At 53.0% G+C, this 18,612-nt stretch overlaps 1 protein-coding gene across 5 annotated transcripts in view; it reads right to left on the bottom strand.

Moving 5' to 3' along the window:
* Nucleotides 1-7,381: 7,381 nt before the first annotated feature.
* The window catches only part of Sfxn5 (sideroflexin 5), a 116,896-nt gene continuing 105,665 nt past the window's right edge, over nucleotides 7,382-18,612 (bottom strand). For all 5 annotated transcript variants that reach the window (XM_040737324.1, XM_040737323.1, XM_040737321.1 and 2 more), the window contains one exon: nucleotides 7,382-10,070. In XM_040737324.1, coding sequence (XP_040593258.1) covers nucleotides 9,993-10,070 — 78 coding nt within the window. In that variant the 3' untranslated portion in view covers nucleotides 7,382-9,992. The remainder of the gene's footprint in view (nucleotides 10,071-18,612) is intronic.

The raw sequence follows: 18,612 nt of genomic DNA, 5'->3' as shown, positions 1-18,612 counted from the left end.
ACACTTCCCATCTCTCCTACCTGGCTCATGGATTCCTGGCTAGACATTGGTGTCCAGTTACACTCGGTCAGTGTAGTTTCCCTCAGTGGTCTCTGCCACCTGGTTGAGCCCAGTCGGCTCTCTGGGAAGAGCATGGACATTAGGTGGCCTCTGTGAATATCCTCCATGCTGTGGCTAGGAGGGGTCTGTCCCCTGGTCAGGCAGGACAGTGTCTCCCCTTTCTCAGTCCTGTGTTGGCCTGTGTCCTCTCCTACATTGCTCCTGGTGTCCCTGAGTGTCCCCGAGGAGCTGCCACGGCTTTTGCAGGCCTGTGCCGCTCTTCCCGCCTGGGGAGTTGGTAAGTACCCTGTGGACACCCCATCAGGCTGAAAGCCCATTCGTGCTGCCTGGGCCAGGTGCAGAAAGCCAAGCGCACAAGGTTCTTTCTGCTGAGGACGCTCCCCTGTCCTCTGGCTGCGTCTTCCACTCTGCCAGTCTCACTGATGTCCATTCCAATTTCCAGGAACCAAAAGACTTTGTTCCTCCTGTCCCCTCCTCCATCAAATCCTAAGTCTTAACTTGGCTAAGTTTGAATTAAACCCTCAACATCTCTTCCTGCCAAGCAAGTGCAGTAGTGTGTGTGTGTGTGTGTGTGTGTGTGTGTGTGTGTGTGTGTGTGTGTGTGTGTACAGGTAGGGTGGCATTGAGGAGAGGTTCTCTTTCAGCACCAGAGGTGGTGGGACAGAATAGTTGAGTCCTTCCTCTGAAGATCCTGCCATGCTTGGCTGGGGGTGGGGGGTGGGGGATGGGTCCTGGAGATCACAGCAGAATGCCCTGTCAAGAAGATAAAGGACTAGAAGGCCCAGAAACCTGCCAGTCTTCCTCGGCAGGCCTGCTGGGGAGGGGCGGGGAGCCCCCTCCATCCCCCCATGTTGTGCCTCTCTCGCAGACGGTAAATATTGGTGTTGTGACTTCATTAATAAAGGCTTCTGTGAGCCTGAAAAACATGGAATCAGGATGAACTATTTTCTGAGCTGTGGGCTTGCCAGGTTTGCTAATTTGGGAGTTTTTGGGCCCTCTCCAGGGAACAAACCGAAGTCTCTCCCGAAGAGACGCAGATGCAGCCGAACAGTGAGAAGACAGGACTGCTGCTCCTTCATCCCGATGGCTCCTGCCGAGAGAGGGAGGCCTGCAAAGGGCCAGAGAGTGGACACTGGCCTCCTCCCCTGTGTCTGTGTCTGGGTGAGCTGCTGGGCCAGGCCTCCCTAAGCAAGCCTGCTTGGCCACTCTCATCAGCAGTGCTGACCTCCAGAGCCCTGAGAAATGATGGCCGGATTCTTCTGAGATCTTGTGTAGCAAGCAGGAGTTCTTCAGCCCCAACCCATGTCTTCCCCGCAGGGAGCAATCACACTGTTTCCTCTTGTCCATGGAACTTTCCCAGATTGGTCTCTGCATGGTACCTGCTCTCTTAACCAACCTCTCCTCACAGGTGCTATGGTTGCTTCCCACAGGGCATCAAGCACTCTTTGACTGGAGAGCCGGGTTCTGCCTAAGAGGAACCAGCTCGTCCACAGGTCTCTCTGGGACCCTGCTCCAGGGCAGCCACACTGAGGGAGGGGATGGGGGCAGCAGGCTTAGCGGTGCAGGCCCAGCCAGCTTTCCTGTCAGACGGTGCTGCCAAGGCGGAGCCAGACATCGGGAACAGGTTTAACCAATTACCCGAGCGCCCCATCTGCTGTCTGGGGTTCGTGTGAGGGTGAGTGCATGTGAGGGTGTTTGGAGTGTCTGGGAGGGCTGTGGGCGTGCGCGAGAGTGTGACTGTGTGGGTGGGTGTGGGCGTGTGGCTGCGCATGTGTGCTGTGCACGTGCACGGAGTGTGGCTGCACATCCTGGCCATGCCCCCTCGTTTGTCCCAGACTGAAGCTAGCAGCTTCTGGCCCTCCTTCCCGCCCCCAAAACCTTGGGGTCTCAGTGGACAACCGACCTAGTACCTCAGTTTCTTGTCACCTGCTCTCTTCATGCTTGGGAAGAGCACTTTCAAGTTACAGTTCAGAAGCCCCTTGCTGGCTTCTCCTGCTGGTTTGCTCTCTCTCCTACCCACACTAGTGTGGGGCCCCACAGGACCCTCTCAGCTGTCCCCCTATGACAGGTCCTTGATCTGCTATCTATCCTTGGTTGTACCAAGCTAGCAGAGTTACAAGTCTGTTCAGACCACTTCTACACCTACATGTTGAGCCATGAGGACACCAGAGGACAGTGTGTGATAGTGACACCCTCTGCATACTCTCAGCGCAACCCTCACTCTCTTTGATAAACCAGTTCTTGCTCTCTATAATAGAGGCCTTAGACTGTCACCCCTCTCCCTAAGCCTCTTCCTGGCTACTGTCAGCAGTGAACACTACTTCCCTCTCTCTTTCCTTCCTCCCTCCCTCCTCTCTCCCTTCCTCCCTTCCTTCCTTCTTTCCTCCTCCCTCCCTTCCTCCTTTCTTCCCTTCCTTCCTTCCTTCCTTCCTCCCTTCCTTCTTCCTTCCCTTTGAGACAGAGTACCATGTATCCCAGGCTGGCCCCACATTTAATATACAACTGAGATTGAACATGAACTTCTGGTCCTCCTGCCTTCACCTCCTGAGTGACACTGGAGCTTGTATCCAGGACTTTATGAATGCCAGGCAACCAACTCACCTACATCCCCAACTTCGTGACTCCCATCTTCAGAGAGAAAAGCGAGCCCTGGAAGGCATGCCTTTGCATCACTTAAACTGGGCAACCAAGGGGAGGTGACAAAAAGGAACAGCTAACAAATCTGGAAAAGCCATGAAGCATGCCAGTGTACCCCTTGAAAGATGGGGAGCCTGAGCAGTATGGCCCTTGGTAACCATGGGAAGGCTGTGTAGCCCCTAGGCCTGAAGGGGCAGGAGCAGTGACCAGCAGAACCTGGAAAGGACAGCTGGTTAGGGAGACCCCAGACAGGAGCTGTGACTTTGGATAGAGAGAAGCCCACAAAATCTGGAGGGCTGGGAAGGATTGGGCCCTCCAGTCTTGCTGCCAATCCTACTTTCCTGCTCATGACCCCAATGGGGAAGTCAGACTTCAAAGTCTCCCATGAGCCCACTTCTCAGGATTGTGAACGAGGGTGCAGGGGCCTCGGGCAGGGCCTCACTCTTGGCTTTCCATCCTCTCTGGACACTTCTGTATCTATCCCCTCCTCTCCACCTGCCTCCTGTAACCTCCTGGCCCTCCTGAAGGTCCTAAGAGCTCTCTGAAGTGGGCTCCAATCTGTCTGTTCTCTAGTTTCTTTGGTTTCTTGTCTTTTCCCTGCCTTTAGCCCCATCTCACCCCTGCCTGAGTCTTCCTCCTATGCCTGCTGAGTTCAGTGTCAGACTGCCATGACACATAGCCATATCTCTCTGCCAGCTTACACCCAAATCTGAAGAATTACTTCCATATACTGCCATGTAGATGGCTCATTGGTAAAGTGCTTGCCATGCAAGCATGTAGTCCTGAGTTTGATCCCATGCAAAAATAAACAATGCCCCAGCCCCCCCCCCAAATCCCAGTGCTAGGAAGACAGGAGAACTCTTTGAGGCTTGTGAGTCGGTCAATTTTGCCAAATAGGTAACTTCTGGGTTTAGTAAGAGACCATGGCTCAAAAAAATAAGATGGAAGGCTGGAGGGAGACAGGGAGAGATGAGATGGCTCAGCAGTTGAGACTGCACACTGTTCTTGCAGAGGACCTGAGTTTACTTCCTAGCACCCATGTTAGGTGGCTGACAACTGCCTATAACTCTAGCTCTAGGGGATCTGATGCTTCTGGCTTCTGAGAGTGCCTAAGCACACACACACACACACACACACACACACACACACACACACGCACGCACGCACACACACACACACACACGCACACACACACACACGCACGCACTCATTCGTGTACTTGGAATTACCTCCACAAGTTATGAGCCAGAGGCTTACTGACTTACCAGCCCACAAGGCTTGTTTTTGCCCTGACCGCACTGTGACCATTCAGCTCTCCTTCGCTGAGCTTTCTGGGCAGCTTCTGGTCTCTCCACAGAAGTGGAGTTTCCACAGGACTTTACCCTAGGCCTTCTCTTCTTGCTAACGTACTCCTAGATGCAGTCAATAAATAAATCCCGTACAAGTCTTTTGCTTTGCTCTGAGATCAGGCCTCAAATATTTCAGAGAAAATGACTGACCTTGCACTTCCGATCCTCTATCCTTCACTTCCCAAGTGCTCAGATGACAGCAGGCATGTGCCACCTCAACTGGCTTCCAGTATGCAAGCCTATATACCCAGCCCTTGCTGGTCTCCTAACATCTCCACCTGGCTGTCTTCCAGAAACATAAGAACTCCTGAGATGAAATTGCTGCCTCTCCTGCAGATTTGGTCTCCTTTCTGCCTTTGTCGGTGCAAATATATATACTGTCCTTTATCTTTGGTCTCCCAAACAGAACAGAGGGTCACCTCTGCTACCACACCCTCCCCAGTGACTTTACTTCTCTCTACCCTTGTCTCTACCATGCTGGCCCACACCCTGACTTTGTCACCTCCCATGACCAAGCAGCGTCCCCTACCTGTCCCTCAGCAGCTGAACTGTGTCCACTCTAACCTCCCTGCAGCTTTCTGCTGAGGCCACTCTCTCCACAAGGCCTCTGTGGTCCCACTGGCCTCCCCAGGAAACACAGTGGATTTCATGTGACTCACTCTTGGAGTGGCCAGAGCCTTCTGTGATGCCTCTTCCTCCCCATACTTACACAGGAAGAGGATGAGAGCAATGTCGGGTGGTCTGGGACTGATGGCAGCCCTTCTGTCCTCACCAGAGGTGACGGAGTCTCCCCGGGGAGAAACTATTGCCTGACAGTCTATCCATTGTCCCCCTCCCCCCTATCGGTTCTTTTCTTTTCCTATCTCTCCACCTCTACCCTACTGACTGAAGAGGCATCCTCTAACCTTAGAAAAAGCTGACAGTAGTTGCCTAGAGGTGTGCATGTGGGTTTGTGGGGATTGTTCTTGGCCATTGCCATTAGCGATACCTGGTACTACAGAAAATGGTAGAAATAGGACTTGGGAGAAGCAGATGGGCTTAACTGGTGGTTAGGGGGTAGAGGAGACGGTAGGAGCAACAACAGCTGGGGGTAGGGGGCAGGAGGAGGTCCCATTCTGAATATAAAGCCAGGCTCCTCAGGCCTCAGGAAAGGGTCACTCATCACTGATCCCGCACCTGCCCCCTCCCCCAACATTCTGACTCTCCTAGTCTGTGAGTGGGAGGAAGAAGCCTAGATTCGGGGCCAGTCTGTGGGGATGCAGGGAAGGAGAGGCTGCATTCTTCAAGTGTTAATGATCTCAGAGCTGGGCAGGAGCTGAGTCCCCAGTCTAGCTAAAAACAACAAACAGTTCCCAGGAGGGATTTGTGTATGTCCTGAGAGTCAAGGATTTCCGCACTGATTGGGGGCTGTGTGGCCTGTGAGGCTTTTAACAAAGAAATTCCCCAGAGACCAGTAGCCCTCTGGCTTCAGGTATCACTTTGAATAGAGACCCCATCCTCTCCCTCTTGCCTTTTCCCTCTTCATCCCTTCCAGTGAGGCACAGAGCCCAAGCTTCCTACCTGTACCCTGGATAATTAGGAAGCATGAGAGAAGGGTCTGGTGCATTCCCCACTGGCCTCTCCAACAAGCCAGCATGGCCCTGTCCTTGCCATTTGGTAGATAAGGACACCAAGTCTCAGTTTGGAAGAAACTACACTGGAGGTTGGTGAGATGGTTTAGTGGGCAAAATGATGAAAACCACTTTTAAAAAGCAAAGGGGCTGGGTGTGGTGGTGTATGTCTTTAATCTCAGGACTTGGGAGGCAGAGGCAGGTGGATCTCTGTGAGTCTGAGGTCAGCCTGATCTATATAGTGAGTTCCAGGACAGCCAGGGCTATGTAGAGAGATCCTGTCTCAAAACAAAAGCAAAAAATAAAGAAGAAGAAGCTAGAAGTCATGTGTGCTGAGTCAGTAGTGAAAAGGCAGAAATAGGCAAATCCTGGGGTCCACTCATTGGCCAATCTAGTTAACTTGGTGAGTCTCAGACCAGTGAGAGACCTCAAAATCAAGGTGGATGGCTCCTGAGCAACGACCTCTGGTCTCTGTACACGTGTGCACACAGATGTGCACATGAATGCTCACAAATGTGCATACACACAAGAAGTGCCTACAACAGCCACTGGCCACGCTGAGGCCAGGCCAGCATCTGGCTATTCCATGCTTTCTACCTACCTCAGCATCTCTCCAGGACTGAAAGATGCTCGGTGGTCCCCAAGAAGAGAGCAGCCCTCCCCCTGTAGACTTCTAGGGGGCAGCTTGAGAGAGTCCTGGTCCTGGAGTGTCCGAATTAGGGTCACTATTGTCGTGATGAAACCATGGCCAGAAGCAAACTGGGAAGAGAGGATTTATTTCACCTACACTTCACGCCACAGGTCCATCACCGGAAGAAGCCAGGACAGGAACCTGGAGGCAGGAGCTGAGGCAGACATTATGGAGGGGAGCTGCTTACCACATTGCTCCCCGTGACTTGCTCAGACTGCTTTCGTATAGCACCCAGGACCACCAGGCGAGGGATGGCAGCACCCATAATGACTGAACCCTCCCACACCAATCACCAATTAAGAAAATGCTCTACAACCTGATCTTATGGAGGCATTTTCTCAACTGAGGCCCCCCTCTCTCAGTACTAGAGCTGTGTCATTGACATAAAATGTAGCTAACACATGGGGGATTATGAGGGAGTTGTGAGGGGGCAGAGCTCCAGGGCTGAAGCCAAACACACAGAAAACATCTTGTCTGCACTTGGTGCAGAGCCCTCGTAGGTCTCCAGGCCACAGGCAGGCCAGGGTGGTCCCCTTTTCTTCACCCCCAGTTTCCGGGATCCACACAGCACAAGAATATACTGAAATCCTAATGTGTTCCAGTTCCTTAAGGTAAGTGTCTCCAGCAACCATTCAGTCGCTGGGCTTCTTTTGTCTTTATTTTTACGTGTGTGCGTGTGTGGCGGGGGCGGGGGGGGGGGCATGACCGGGGCTCACATGCTATGGTGCACATGACAATCAGACGAGAACTATTGGGAATCGGTTCTCTCCTTCCACCAAGCGTTCTGGGGATTAAGCTCAGTTGCTCAGGCTTGCATGGTGACCACTTTTCCTTGCTGAGCCGTCCAAGCTGGTCCTCTGCTGTGGTTTCAACTCACCTTCTTTCTCAGCATCCTCATACCACGTCCTGAACCCTGAGCCTGTACTTTCCCTTGGTGGCATTCCCACAAAGTCCCCAGGCTGCCTTTACCCGGCCCCTCTGTGTTTCTTCATTCCTCCCCTCTCACCATCCTATAATTCACAAAGCCACAGTCATGTGTTTTAAATCCATGTTTATTGCCCACAGCTCATTAGTATGGCATAAATCACATAAATTGAGAAATTTTCTGAGGTTAAAAAGACAGTCTGAAGTCCCTAGGTATGCTGAGGCATACGTGTTGGGGCCTCGCTCATACCTGCCCAAGGCTGGAAGCCCACCATGGACCTGCCCCCCACTGGCTCTTCCCCTCCTCCACTCCATCCCACCCCATTCCGGGCTAGAGGCTTCAGATGGAAGACATCCACAATCAGGAAGTGAGACAGAGTGTCAGATACCCTGATTTTGTGGCCATCTTAGCATCTTGGACTTTGGGTTCCTGCACTCTCAAATTTCCAGAGATGGAAGAGCATCCTTGGAGCCTTAGGGAATGTTTAAAGTAACCAGAGGAGAAGTGGCCAGGAATGCCAGGCCACCTAGAGAGCCTGATGTAGCTATACCCCAACTGCTGGCAAAACTCGATCCAATGAGAGTGCATCCCTGCCCATTCCCGCCAGGCCTGTTTCCTTTAGCCTCAGCAAATAGGGGCATTTGTATGTGCATTCACAGAAAGATTCCCTCCTGGATTTTATGAAGTCAGAACAGGGTTCAGCAGCATGGCTCAAGACTCAGTCACCATCACCCTGAAGGACCCTTTGCTGCTGCATATCCAAAGCAACTGCCCCCTCAGCTCACCTGGGCTGGTATTTAGGAGATCACCCCCACTCCCAGCAAACCGACGAGGGACGCTGAGGCAGCACAGTGGCAGCCAGTACAGAGAAAGAGCTGGAAGAGGCCCTGGTCTGTGGGACTCTGGAATAGGCAGAGCTGGGGGAGGGCGGTTTTGGTCCCAAGATAAAATGCATAAGGACAAGACTCCACGACAAGTGAAGGCAGGGAGAGCTGGGAATGACGTTTTCAAAAGAGGCCCCAGACAGATCTAGTCCCCAGTCAAGGCCTGGAGACCATGGTGCCAATGCCCATGGCAGATGCACCCCACTGCAGCTACACCCACCTTAAATTTCTACAGGCAACCTGTGGCCTTGTCCTTGCTGCCCTGTGCCATACATGTCTACCTTGAGCCTGATCCCTCCTGAGTCACCAGGGTGAGGTGCCGGGGTCAGGACTCCCATTACAGTGGGGTCAGATGAGGGCTGTATGAAGACCAGCGCATCTCCTTTCTGGAGATCTTTTGGATCAGGAGTCGCCCTACTCATCCCCACCCAGACCCCGCATCCCTAGGAAGACCTAACTCTTCCTCTATGGCCTGCAAATGAGATGGAGTCATGAGCGAACAGCAAAGAAGCCTCTGAGTCTGCAGCAGTGAGAGGCGGCACACGGAGTGACACCCCGTGCTTGTCTTAGGCATCCACGCTGCCAACTCCATAGCCACGTGATGTTTGACACATGTCAAGGTCTTCCAGGAGGTGCGGTCATATACAGATGGCAAGGTCCTTTTCTGAGATCAAGTTTTGGCCATTTGCAGAGGAGTCTGATGCCTTTTCCAGACCAGAATCCACCTTAGAGATATGCTTGGAATGCGTAGCATCTGAGTGAATCAGGCAGAGAGGAGTCAGAGGCCCGTGGGGACCCCCATTCGACCATTTGCTTCCAGGCAGGGGATGGAGGCTCAGAGATGCAGGTGGCTTGCCCATTGCCACAGGGCCTGCCAGTGCCCGAGTGAGGATGATGCTATCTCTCAGGCAGTTTCCAGGGATCTGGCCTTGTACCCTCGAGCAGGAGACTCCCCTCTGCAGGAAGGTATGAGATGCTACAGTGTCAGAGGCTACAGACTGCACAGCAGTGGGCTCAGCCACCTTTGCCTCAGTATAAAACTCCAGATACTCTTAGAAAAGAGAGCCTAGTCAGGTTTCTCTTCTTCTTCATATAAAACAATGTTCCTTCGTGTGGCTTCCTGATTACAGCTGGGATGCTCTCAGGGGCCTGGAATCCATAAGAGCTCCATGAAAGATGGCCCATGCCTGGGTCACTAATTTTCACTCTATTGTGGTGTGGACAGGAGCTGGCTACATTCAGAGCCCGCTGCTTCTGGAATCTTCCAGAGGTCTCTGGTGTGCCTTGAGCATGAGAGTCAATTCCCGAGACCCTGATTATGGCTAGTTCATTCTGTAGAGTGCGAATACCTCCTCTCCCTTCCTTTCTCTAACCCAGGGGCCCATTGGGCCTAGCCATTATATTTTCCTTCCATGATCCAACCCAGTTCCCAAGGCTCCTCTGGCTTCCTCCACCTGTCCCCCTGCTGCTTCTGGTCAACTGCAACCAAGGCTCAGACTTGCTTCTAATAAAAAATTAAAACAAAAAAGCAACATATAAAAGGATCCTAATTCTACCCCAGGAACACTCTACAATTCTTCAGCTCACACGGAATTGTGCTGAGTGGAGTTTAGATGACCCCATGTAAGGCCCAGAGATGCACTTGATTCTTTTCGTGTAGGAAATGTGTCAGAACTCCTCTCCCCCATGTTAAAATGTGAATGGTTAGTCTCCCTACTGCTGGAGGTTGGCTGCCTCCCAGGCAGCCCCTCCCTGCAGACACAGCTATGAGACTCCTTCCCCACCCCAAGCCTCCGGCCTGGATACTGCTGTGCTCCCAGGCCGGTGGATCTGCACTCACAGCCCCTTATTGTACACCACCGTCCGGCTGCTTGTAGCCCGGGCTATCTCAGGCTCCAACTGGGAGGTTTCGATCTGAGGAGAGAAGGAGAAGAATGCAGAGGTGGGGAGAGCTGGGAAGAGACATGCAGTGGTTCTAAGACTTCCCTGGTACCCACAGTTCTGTCCCTGTGCATGCCCCGCCCCCCGCCAGTGCCCATGCGTCCTAGTGAAGGGTGTGCGTGCTCCCTCTTGTATCACCCTTCCAGCTCAGTGCCAGTCTCTTTCTCCTCTAGATTCTGGATTTCTCTCATTGCAAATGCCCTTGTTCCCCATACTGCCAGAACATTTGAGAACCCCCCACCCATCTCAAACCTCCCCCCTTGCAGCACCCTACTCACTGCTCTCCTGGACCAATAATACTGCAGGGCTCAGATACTCCATCTCTGTACACACACACACACACACACACACACACACACACACACACACACACACACACACACGCGCCCCACCTCAGACCTCAGGGGCCATTACTTCAGCTCCTTCCCAGACTCAAGGATCCGTCTAGCCCTGATTGGCAGAAGCCCTGCTTCAGAGGTCTGCCCATGCATCTACCGCTCAACTTGGCCACCTCACAGAGATCCTCAAAATCCGCTGTCCCCGACTTCAGTCTGACCCTTGTGGCAGCTGGCAGCAGTGACCCCTGGGCCCACTGCCTAGTCAAATCCATCTCCCATCCTCTACTGAGGCTCTATATTCAGTCTCTGCAGTCACCTCAGCGACTCACCCCCAGCTTCCCCCTCCTGAGCTGCCGAGCCTGCTTACTTCATGGCACTAGTGAGGATCTGCACGCAGACTTCCCTAATCAAACCCATAGCCTACCAAGGTCCACACTCTGCCCCTCCTTCTTTCCCTCTCAGTGACTGTCCCTCCCCCTCAGAAGACAGAAACCCACCTGGCTCCGCCTTCCTCCTGCCTCTGCACAGCCTTCTCCTAGATGTACTTCTCTCTGAACTTTGCTGCCCACTGACTCCTCCCCGTGAGTGTCTCCATGTGCCATAAGAACCTTGCGCCTGAGGAGACTCCTTTTGCACCATGGTAGGCTTGCCTGCGGCCTGGTGTTTCTTCTCCCCAGCAACCAGGTTTCTTTAAATTGTCCATTCTGGTCAAACCCACCTGTCTACCTCCCACTGGCTTCAGCCCACAGCAAATCCGGTTCCTGTTCCCATTATCTATGAAAACCTCCCTCTGCAAGGTCACTGTTGCCCTCATTTCGCAACACCTATTGGACACCTCCTGGGGTATTTGGGGCTTGGTCTGGCTGGGTTCCTGGTGGCTGTCACGTCTGAGGGCTGTCCAGCTGTGGTTCTCCCTCGAGCCACAGTCCAACAGCTGCCTGCTGGCTGGTCAAAGGTGATGGATGCTTTATGGGTACATAAGCTCAACTATTCTGAAATGGAACTGCGTCTGCTGTTTCTCCCTGCCCCAGCCCCAGCTCCATGTTATGGGCAGTAACACCCTTATCAAATGGCTATCTAACCAAAGACCCTGTGCTCCCTCCCCTCCTCTCTCCTCCCTTCCCTTCCCCTTACCTCCCTCCCCTCCCCTCCCCTCTGCTCCTTACAGACGCATCCATTTCAGCCCACTGCCTTCTGAATCTCTGGTCTAGTTGCTCCTATCCTCACTCAAAATTGGTTCAGTGACCTGAACCCATGCCCTCGGTCCCCACTGCTATGCTTCCCATTATGTTGAAGACGCGGGGCATATGTACTTCTTTGGGTTCATTAGGCAAACTGGTCTATTTCCTGCCTCACCCCAAATCTGCCTGGGTTGCCCTGTCTGTTAGAGGCTCCACCCACCTCCATTCTCACCCCCACCCTATTTTTCTCTGTCTTCAGTCATCTTTGCAGGCCTAGCTGTAGACCACTGCTCATCCAGGCTGCGTAGGACAACCTTTCTGGTTCAAGACTCCTGAATTTCTTATATCCAAGTGATATCACAGAGTTGGGGGGCTGACTGCTCACTCACCCTCTACCGTTCGATGTCAGATCACAAGAACCCCCCCCCAAGGCAGGCCTGTGGGCCTTGTTCACTCTGAGACATTAAGGCCCAGCACAGTGCTAGAGTCTCTCTGGTTGAAGTAATGGGTAGAAAGAAAATGAGCAGCAAGCACCTAAAGACTAGATCCTTCTGGAAACCACAGCAGCCCAGATGTCGACCTTCAGCTCCAGGTTGAGCCAGAAGGGATAGCATGGGGTAGACCAGTGAGGGAGCTGCTCTCCTGGGGATGACCCCACCCCAAGCTTGACATGTGACCCAGGCAAGATCATGGAACTACCAGGCCTTTATGTTGTAGCTCAGCTGAACACGGTCCTAGGTACACCCATACGAGAAGTCACGGACGCCTCAGGATGTGGCCAGAGGATGGCACGAACAAGGGAGATTTCAGGGAGCTCAGTCAAGACAGGGTATGTAGGTCAAGGTTCAGGCAAGATGGAGTTTGGTGAGGATTAGAACTGGCAGGCATGGATGGGACCCTGGAGAAGGGGCGCCTATCCCCTGTCCTCCATACCCTAACATTCTGGCTACTTGAGATGAGAGCTAGGCTCAGGACACAGGGCCCCTCCCCTTCTCCTGCCCCACCCCTCTCCCCTGAGTCCCCTCCACCCCACCGGCTCCCCTCGTCCCCATGCTGCCACTGACACAATGCACAGCGCCCACGCTTAAAAATCTAAATGCTTTTGAAAATGTTTAACCTAGTTAGACAAATTAGCAAAAATTTGTGCAAAACAATTTAGGTATTTAAAATATTCAATGTTTTTAAAAAACTGGAAAACTGTTCTTAGCTTTCAGCTGCAAAAACCAACAAAATATAACATCCCAGCAATCTTACCATGAGGTGTAACATAACCCTTCGGGAAAGCTGTTAAACAGCTACCGAGGCATCCTGGGAAATAGCACTTCATTTATTCAAATGCACATATGTCAGGCTTTTGCACCATATGTCATTCCAAGCTATTTACAGTAATAATTAAATCTTAATCAACGTTTAACCTCTGTAAAATGTTTGAAGAATCCTAATCACCCTTCAGACTGCACTAATGAAGGAGAAATATATAAACATAAAAGGAAAATGATGCATAGATACCACACTGGAAAGAACAGTAATTGCAAAATTGTATTTCTTTTAAATATAATCAGTAAATGATGTAAAGTAAGCCAAGGAGTATTTTAAGTTAAGACATCTTGGATGTCAGAGGTGTGAGCAGCTAATTTTGTTCTGCTACCCATAACAGATGTAGCATATTTTATTTTAGTGCCATTATTAGCAGCTCCCCATGCAGCTTTCACTGAAGCACTGAGGCCTGCATTAAAATCCTAGAGGCTGCTCACCATGGAGGTGGAGGACCGAGGCCCCGGGCCACGGCCTGCAGGGCCCACTTCCCACAGAACACAGCACCCCCCACAAGACTGAGGCCTCCTCATCATGGCACCCAGGTTCCTATGGGCCCCCACTGAGCTGAGGGCAGCAGGTAGACCAGAAACAAGTTTGGGGAGAAGCATGCAGTGCAAGCCTCCTGGGGGAGGTGACCCAGGCACTCTAGATGAGGGTCTTGGGGACAGAGATGCCATTCCTGCTCATTTTCATTCAGTGTGTGTATAGCGCACATTAACCAACTCCACACACTCAGGCTGAGTGAATAGTGATGGACAGGGCCAGCCCACTGCCCTGGAGAGGCTGGAAGTCTAGGGGAGGAGTCAGAAAGTGAAAGCAGATGGATTCCTGAGAGACAAGCAAAGTACCATGGAAACTGGGGAGGGCCTTGGGGTTACCATGTACTGACGGAGGAACGAGGAAGGGGGCTTCTCAGAGGAGGTGGGCCAGGAAGAGAATGCAGGATTTGGATAAGAGAAGGCAGGCAGTACTTTCTAGATTAGGGGGAAGAAACCAGCTGGCCAGTCAGCATGTGCTTATAAAGAGCAGTGGTGGGCATAGGGGACACACGGATGTCAGCCTAGGACAGGCAAGACACCTTAGACTACCTGGAGGTGTCAGCCACTATCTAAGAAAATTAGGGAGCCATGGAAGGATTATGAGCAGGGATGGGCACACCCAGGTTTCAGAAAGGCCCCTCTGGCCATGGCAGGGTGAGGGATGGGAGGAGAGGGGCAAGGAAGCCTCCCGGAGGAGCAGCTGTTGGAGCCAGAAAGTTCTTAGGTCCTGCCTTCTGATGCTGCCCATGGGGGCAGGAGCAAGAGTGTGCCAAGGAGCCTTTCTGAAGATGACATCCACAGAGTTGATGACCAATTGCATGTGGGGGTGAGAGGGAGGTGTTGAGGATGACTGGGCGTTGGAGGACTCCTAATTCTAGCTCAGGAGCCGGGGTGGTGGTGATACCATTCTCAGAGGCAGGGAGTGGGAGCGGGTGGGTTGGCCATGCTGAGGCTGGGGTGCCTGTGGGTCTCCTGAGTGAACGGCCTGAGAGGCAGATGGGCCCAGGGTTCTGGGCTCTGGGCAAGAGGGAGCCGGATGTGTGCGCACAGCCAGCGCCTCCAGAGTGGGGGAGCTTGCCCGGAAGAGCAGATGGAGGGGAACAGGCACATTCGAGGGGTGGGGAAGGGAATGAGCCCAGGAAAGCAGCCTTAGGCGGCCAGCACAAGCAGTCGAACAGTGACATAGGGTACCCAGACACCCCAAGGCTCTCGGTACCAAGTGAATGACATCTCACAGTGGCCCCATTGACGGCTTTGCTCTTAGGGGCTAGATTGGGGGGATCCTCCTGAAACAGAGACTTCCCGTGCTGACTCGGGGCTGGCCTTGGGTGCATGCAGTCCTGCTTCCATTCTGTGACAAGTCAGCTACCTGCCTGTGAGGCCCCCTCTAGTTCTCTGGCCATGGCTGGGTGTGGGGCCAATGATCCGCCATCTTCAGACCTCATGTGTGCGGAGACCACCGGGGGCCATCGCCATTGGGCTCAATTGGGGGAGGCCAGGACAAGGACCCCGGTGCAGCCTGTGTCATCAGGCCACCATTTCCTCCTCTTACCCATAGATAAGCGTACCCGTTGTAGGTCAACTTTCTGAGATGAAGGCAGGAGGGAACGGTTCTCCAGAGCAATTTCTCCAGGCCCCGCCTGGCAATGTCCTCTAAACCTGTGGGTCACAGTACGGCTAGACACTGCTCCCCCTTCCGCAGAGCAAAGGACAAGTGCTGTTCTTTCTTTTGAGGACTCCTCTGTGGCTGGGTGGTACTGAGAGGTGACTTAGGGATGCCAGATGGAAATGGCACAGTGGCCACAGTCACTGGCAGATGGGGCTCTTGGAGGGACCATGAGATAAAGGCTCAGAGAGGTATAGGTACAGCCCGAAGGGGCACCAGCATCAGAGGCCCTGGGGGTTGGGCTGGAAAGGCTGGGACTTGACTATATCCTCAAGGCAATTCCCCCAGACTTCAGGGAGATGGGATAGTAGTGAACAGCCACAGGAAAAAGAGATCCCCCGGCTTCAGGCTGTTGGCTGAGGCAACCAGGAATCTGTGTATCTGACCTGGTAGACTCCTTCGAGCCTGGGCTGGTAGAGCTGAATGGAGGTTCTCATAGAGAAGTGTCTGGAAGAAGGTGCCAGGGCCTCAGAAAGGAGGAGCTGCAGGGACTATAAAGGGCACTGCTGCAGATATCGCTCAGTACGTGCTGGTGGTACCTCTTGTCCCAGAACTGGCCATGAACATGTCCGGCCTGTCATGAAATAAGCACTATTGCTCTGCTGGGCCTTCTTGATCAACCCCATATCTATCCTGCAGACCAAGCTCAAATCATGAAGACCTCTCAGGAGACGCCCCCAAATGCCATGTCCAGTATCTCCCCCTAAACAACTCAAGGCCCAGCTAGCTCCAGAGCCCTGGCTTCCCTACAGCTTTCCTTCATGGCCTGGGAAGGGTTAACCTTGAGCTATTTGCAGCCAGACACCCTGTGTTGGGGTGGGGGCCAGAAGTCAGGAATGTATTGGGGGCACCTCTGCCTCCCGGCCTGCGAGCACACACACCTGCAGCCAGGCCCAGTGGATAGTTTACATATTTGAACCTGAAACTAAGGTGCAGAGACATAAACAGGAAACTGGATCCCCCAGGCGTGCCCCATTCTCAGAAACTTTTCCCTACTACAAAGCGCTCCCCCCTCCCGCCTCTGATGCAGTGGCAGGCTTTTCTACCCCCTTTTCAAAGAGAAGGGCAGAGGGGTGGGACATTCAGCCTGACCCTGTGACACAGCCTAAAGCCACTTCCGTGCCTGCCCAGGGCTCTGTGCCTCTGAGGCAGGCAGGTGGCATAGCACTTGACATAGGTTCCCAAAGCCTGGCTGGCCCACCAGGTAGCCATTTCTTACTTTTCTAACCAGGACAGAGCCGACCTCAGGCTCTGCTCACGTATACACACTGCACACCAGTCTTTGCAACTGATCTGAGAGTCTGATGGCCAGGGTAAACTGAGGTACAGAAGCAGCTAAGAACTGAGCTTGGACCCCTAGGTGCCTGGGTTAGGCCTCTGGTACCCAGGATACACCCCAACAACCTTCTTCAACGGTCACACTCCAGCTAAGCGTGGTGGCACATGCCTATCATCCCAGCACTTGGAAGGCAGAGGCAGGAGGATTGAGAGTTCTAGGTCAGCCTGGTCTACATACCAAGATTCTGTCTTAAACAAAACAAAACCGGACTCCTTGACTCCAGACTCAGCAAAGCCACCTCCCAGCCTGTCCCTCGCAGAACTTTCTAGAATACCTGTTATCTTTGGTGGAGAAGATTGGGTGTCCAGAACTTCCACTGAGAGAAGAGCATGTCTGGTCTGCTCAAAGGCCTCTTGGGGCTTTCTCTGGGTTCCTTGGATGCTCTGCTCTTGAGGCACGATTGTAGGCTATATCTGCCTCCTCCCTGAGGGGTCCCCTGTTCTCATGCCACACCCAAGATTGTGGCCTTAAGCATTCCAGCACATGTTTTTAACCTCATCACATCTCTAACTGAAGAATACGACCGGGAGGAGACAGATTACAGCTCCCACATCCACACCACTGAGAGCCCCTCAAGATGGCTCAGTATTTCAACTCAGTCAAACTGAACTAAAGCCCCCTCCATGTGGGGCTCCTCCCATGAACTCTGTAGACCCAGCAAGTGCTCCAAGCCCAGCCTCACTTCAGAACTTTATAGTGTTCCTGGCTACCCTCTGCTGGACTGACCTCAGAGTCCTTCTCGCTTTGTCTTCTCAGCCCTGAGGACTCAGTTTCCCCAATAATGCCTCTTACAGGGCTGGGCCAGGCGTGCTCCGAGCACTTTTCACTTAGTGCTTTCACAGCAGTGGAAGCTTTGCCCAACTCAGCCTCTACTCCATCCTGAATCTATCTAGAAGGTTCTGGGAGGGAGACCTGGGAAGGACAGGTTGGGAGGTGGCTTTCCTGAAGCCTCTCACTGACAATGTGTGTATGCACGTGTGTGGTAGGCCCGTGTGCACGCATGGGTTAGGATGGGGGTGTGGGGAACAGCAATATGACAGGTGGCGTTGGCGTTCCTGGGATCCAAGTGGCTTTGCCATCCCCGTTTGTCCCTCCTGGGGGGTCCTGTGGGCAAATTCCAAGAAAGCAGCGGGCGGGGAGGCGGCAGATTTCTGACAGCAAAAATAGCCTGCTTCAGCATTCAGTGGGGATTGATTAAACCAGCAAATGAGAAAAACCCCAAACAAACATCTCTAAGCAAAGATGGATGTGAGACTGGAGGGGAATGGAGACAGCACTCTGGGACTCAGGAGGGACACAGTGCTCACTAGACACTGTCTCTGACCTTGTTTTGGTCCTGGAAGAGCAGAAGGAAAAGGAGCCCACAGAGCCAAATGTGTCAGGTAGAGATGGAGGCGGGGCCTTGGCCTTACATGGAGGGAAGGAGAGACTCTCTCTTAAGGTTGGACATGGGACCAGAACCTTCATGTTTGAGGAAGGATAGGTCCTGAACATCAAGAAAAAATGTCCCAGGGACAGGGCATTCTAGAAGATTCCCAACTCTTCCCACAGATTTGTTCTGAGAAAGGGAGACAAATCAGGGAGGGTGCTCGCTACCTTCTGAGTGTCACACTGCCTGGCCAAGCAAGTCCCCCGTGCTCTCACTTTCTGCAGGGCTGGTGAGGGTAGAGAGGTTCTAGCACCCATGGGAGGGGCACAATCTTACCGTGAGGGAACACCCCTACTTCCTAACTCTAAAAACTACAGAGGGACAAGGAGAGGTGAGCAGCAGCGGCTGAGCAGGGACTGAATGTGACCCTAGACATTACTTCAGAGTGCCAATTTGAGAGCCACGTGCATGCAGTGCTGAGGACCAGAAGAGGGCTTCAGCCTCCTCCCAACATGCCTGGGGCCCTGGAGGCCCTCTGGAGCTGAGCTGGGGGAGTGCTTAGGTTGAGCGGGGCTGATTGATGCTCTTTCTTTCAGTTAAGGTGTTCAGCAAAAGCTAGAGACTGGGGAGGAGGGGCCCATCTGCCGAGGTGTTAGTAAAGGCCAAAGGCCAGGGGCCAACACAAAAGACAAGACTACAGACAGTGCAAACAGGCCCAATGGGAAACAACCTCTGGCTTGTGAACATGACTCCTTGCCCCCAAGAG

This window comes from Mesocricetus auratus, unplaced genomic scaffold (genome assembly GCF_017639785.1).
Source record: "Mesocricetus auratus isolate SY011 unplaced genomic scaffold, BCM_Maur_2.0 Super-Scaffold_100676, whole genome shotgun sequence".
Taxonomy (NCBI): Eukaryota; Metazoa; Chordata; class Mammalia; order Rodentia; family Cricetidae; genus Mesocricetus; species Mesocricetus auratus.
This window is presented reverse-complemented; position numbering and strand designations above follow the sequence as displayed.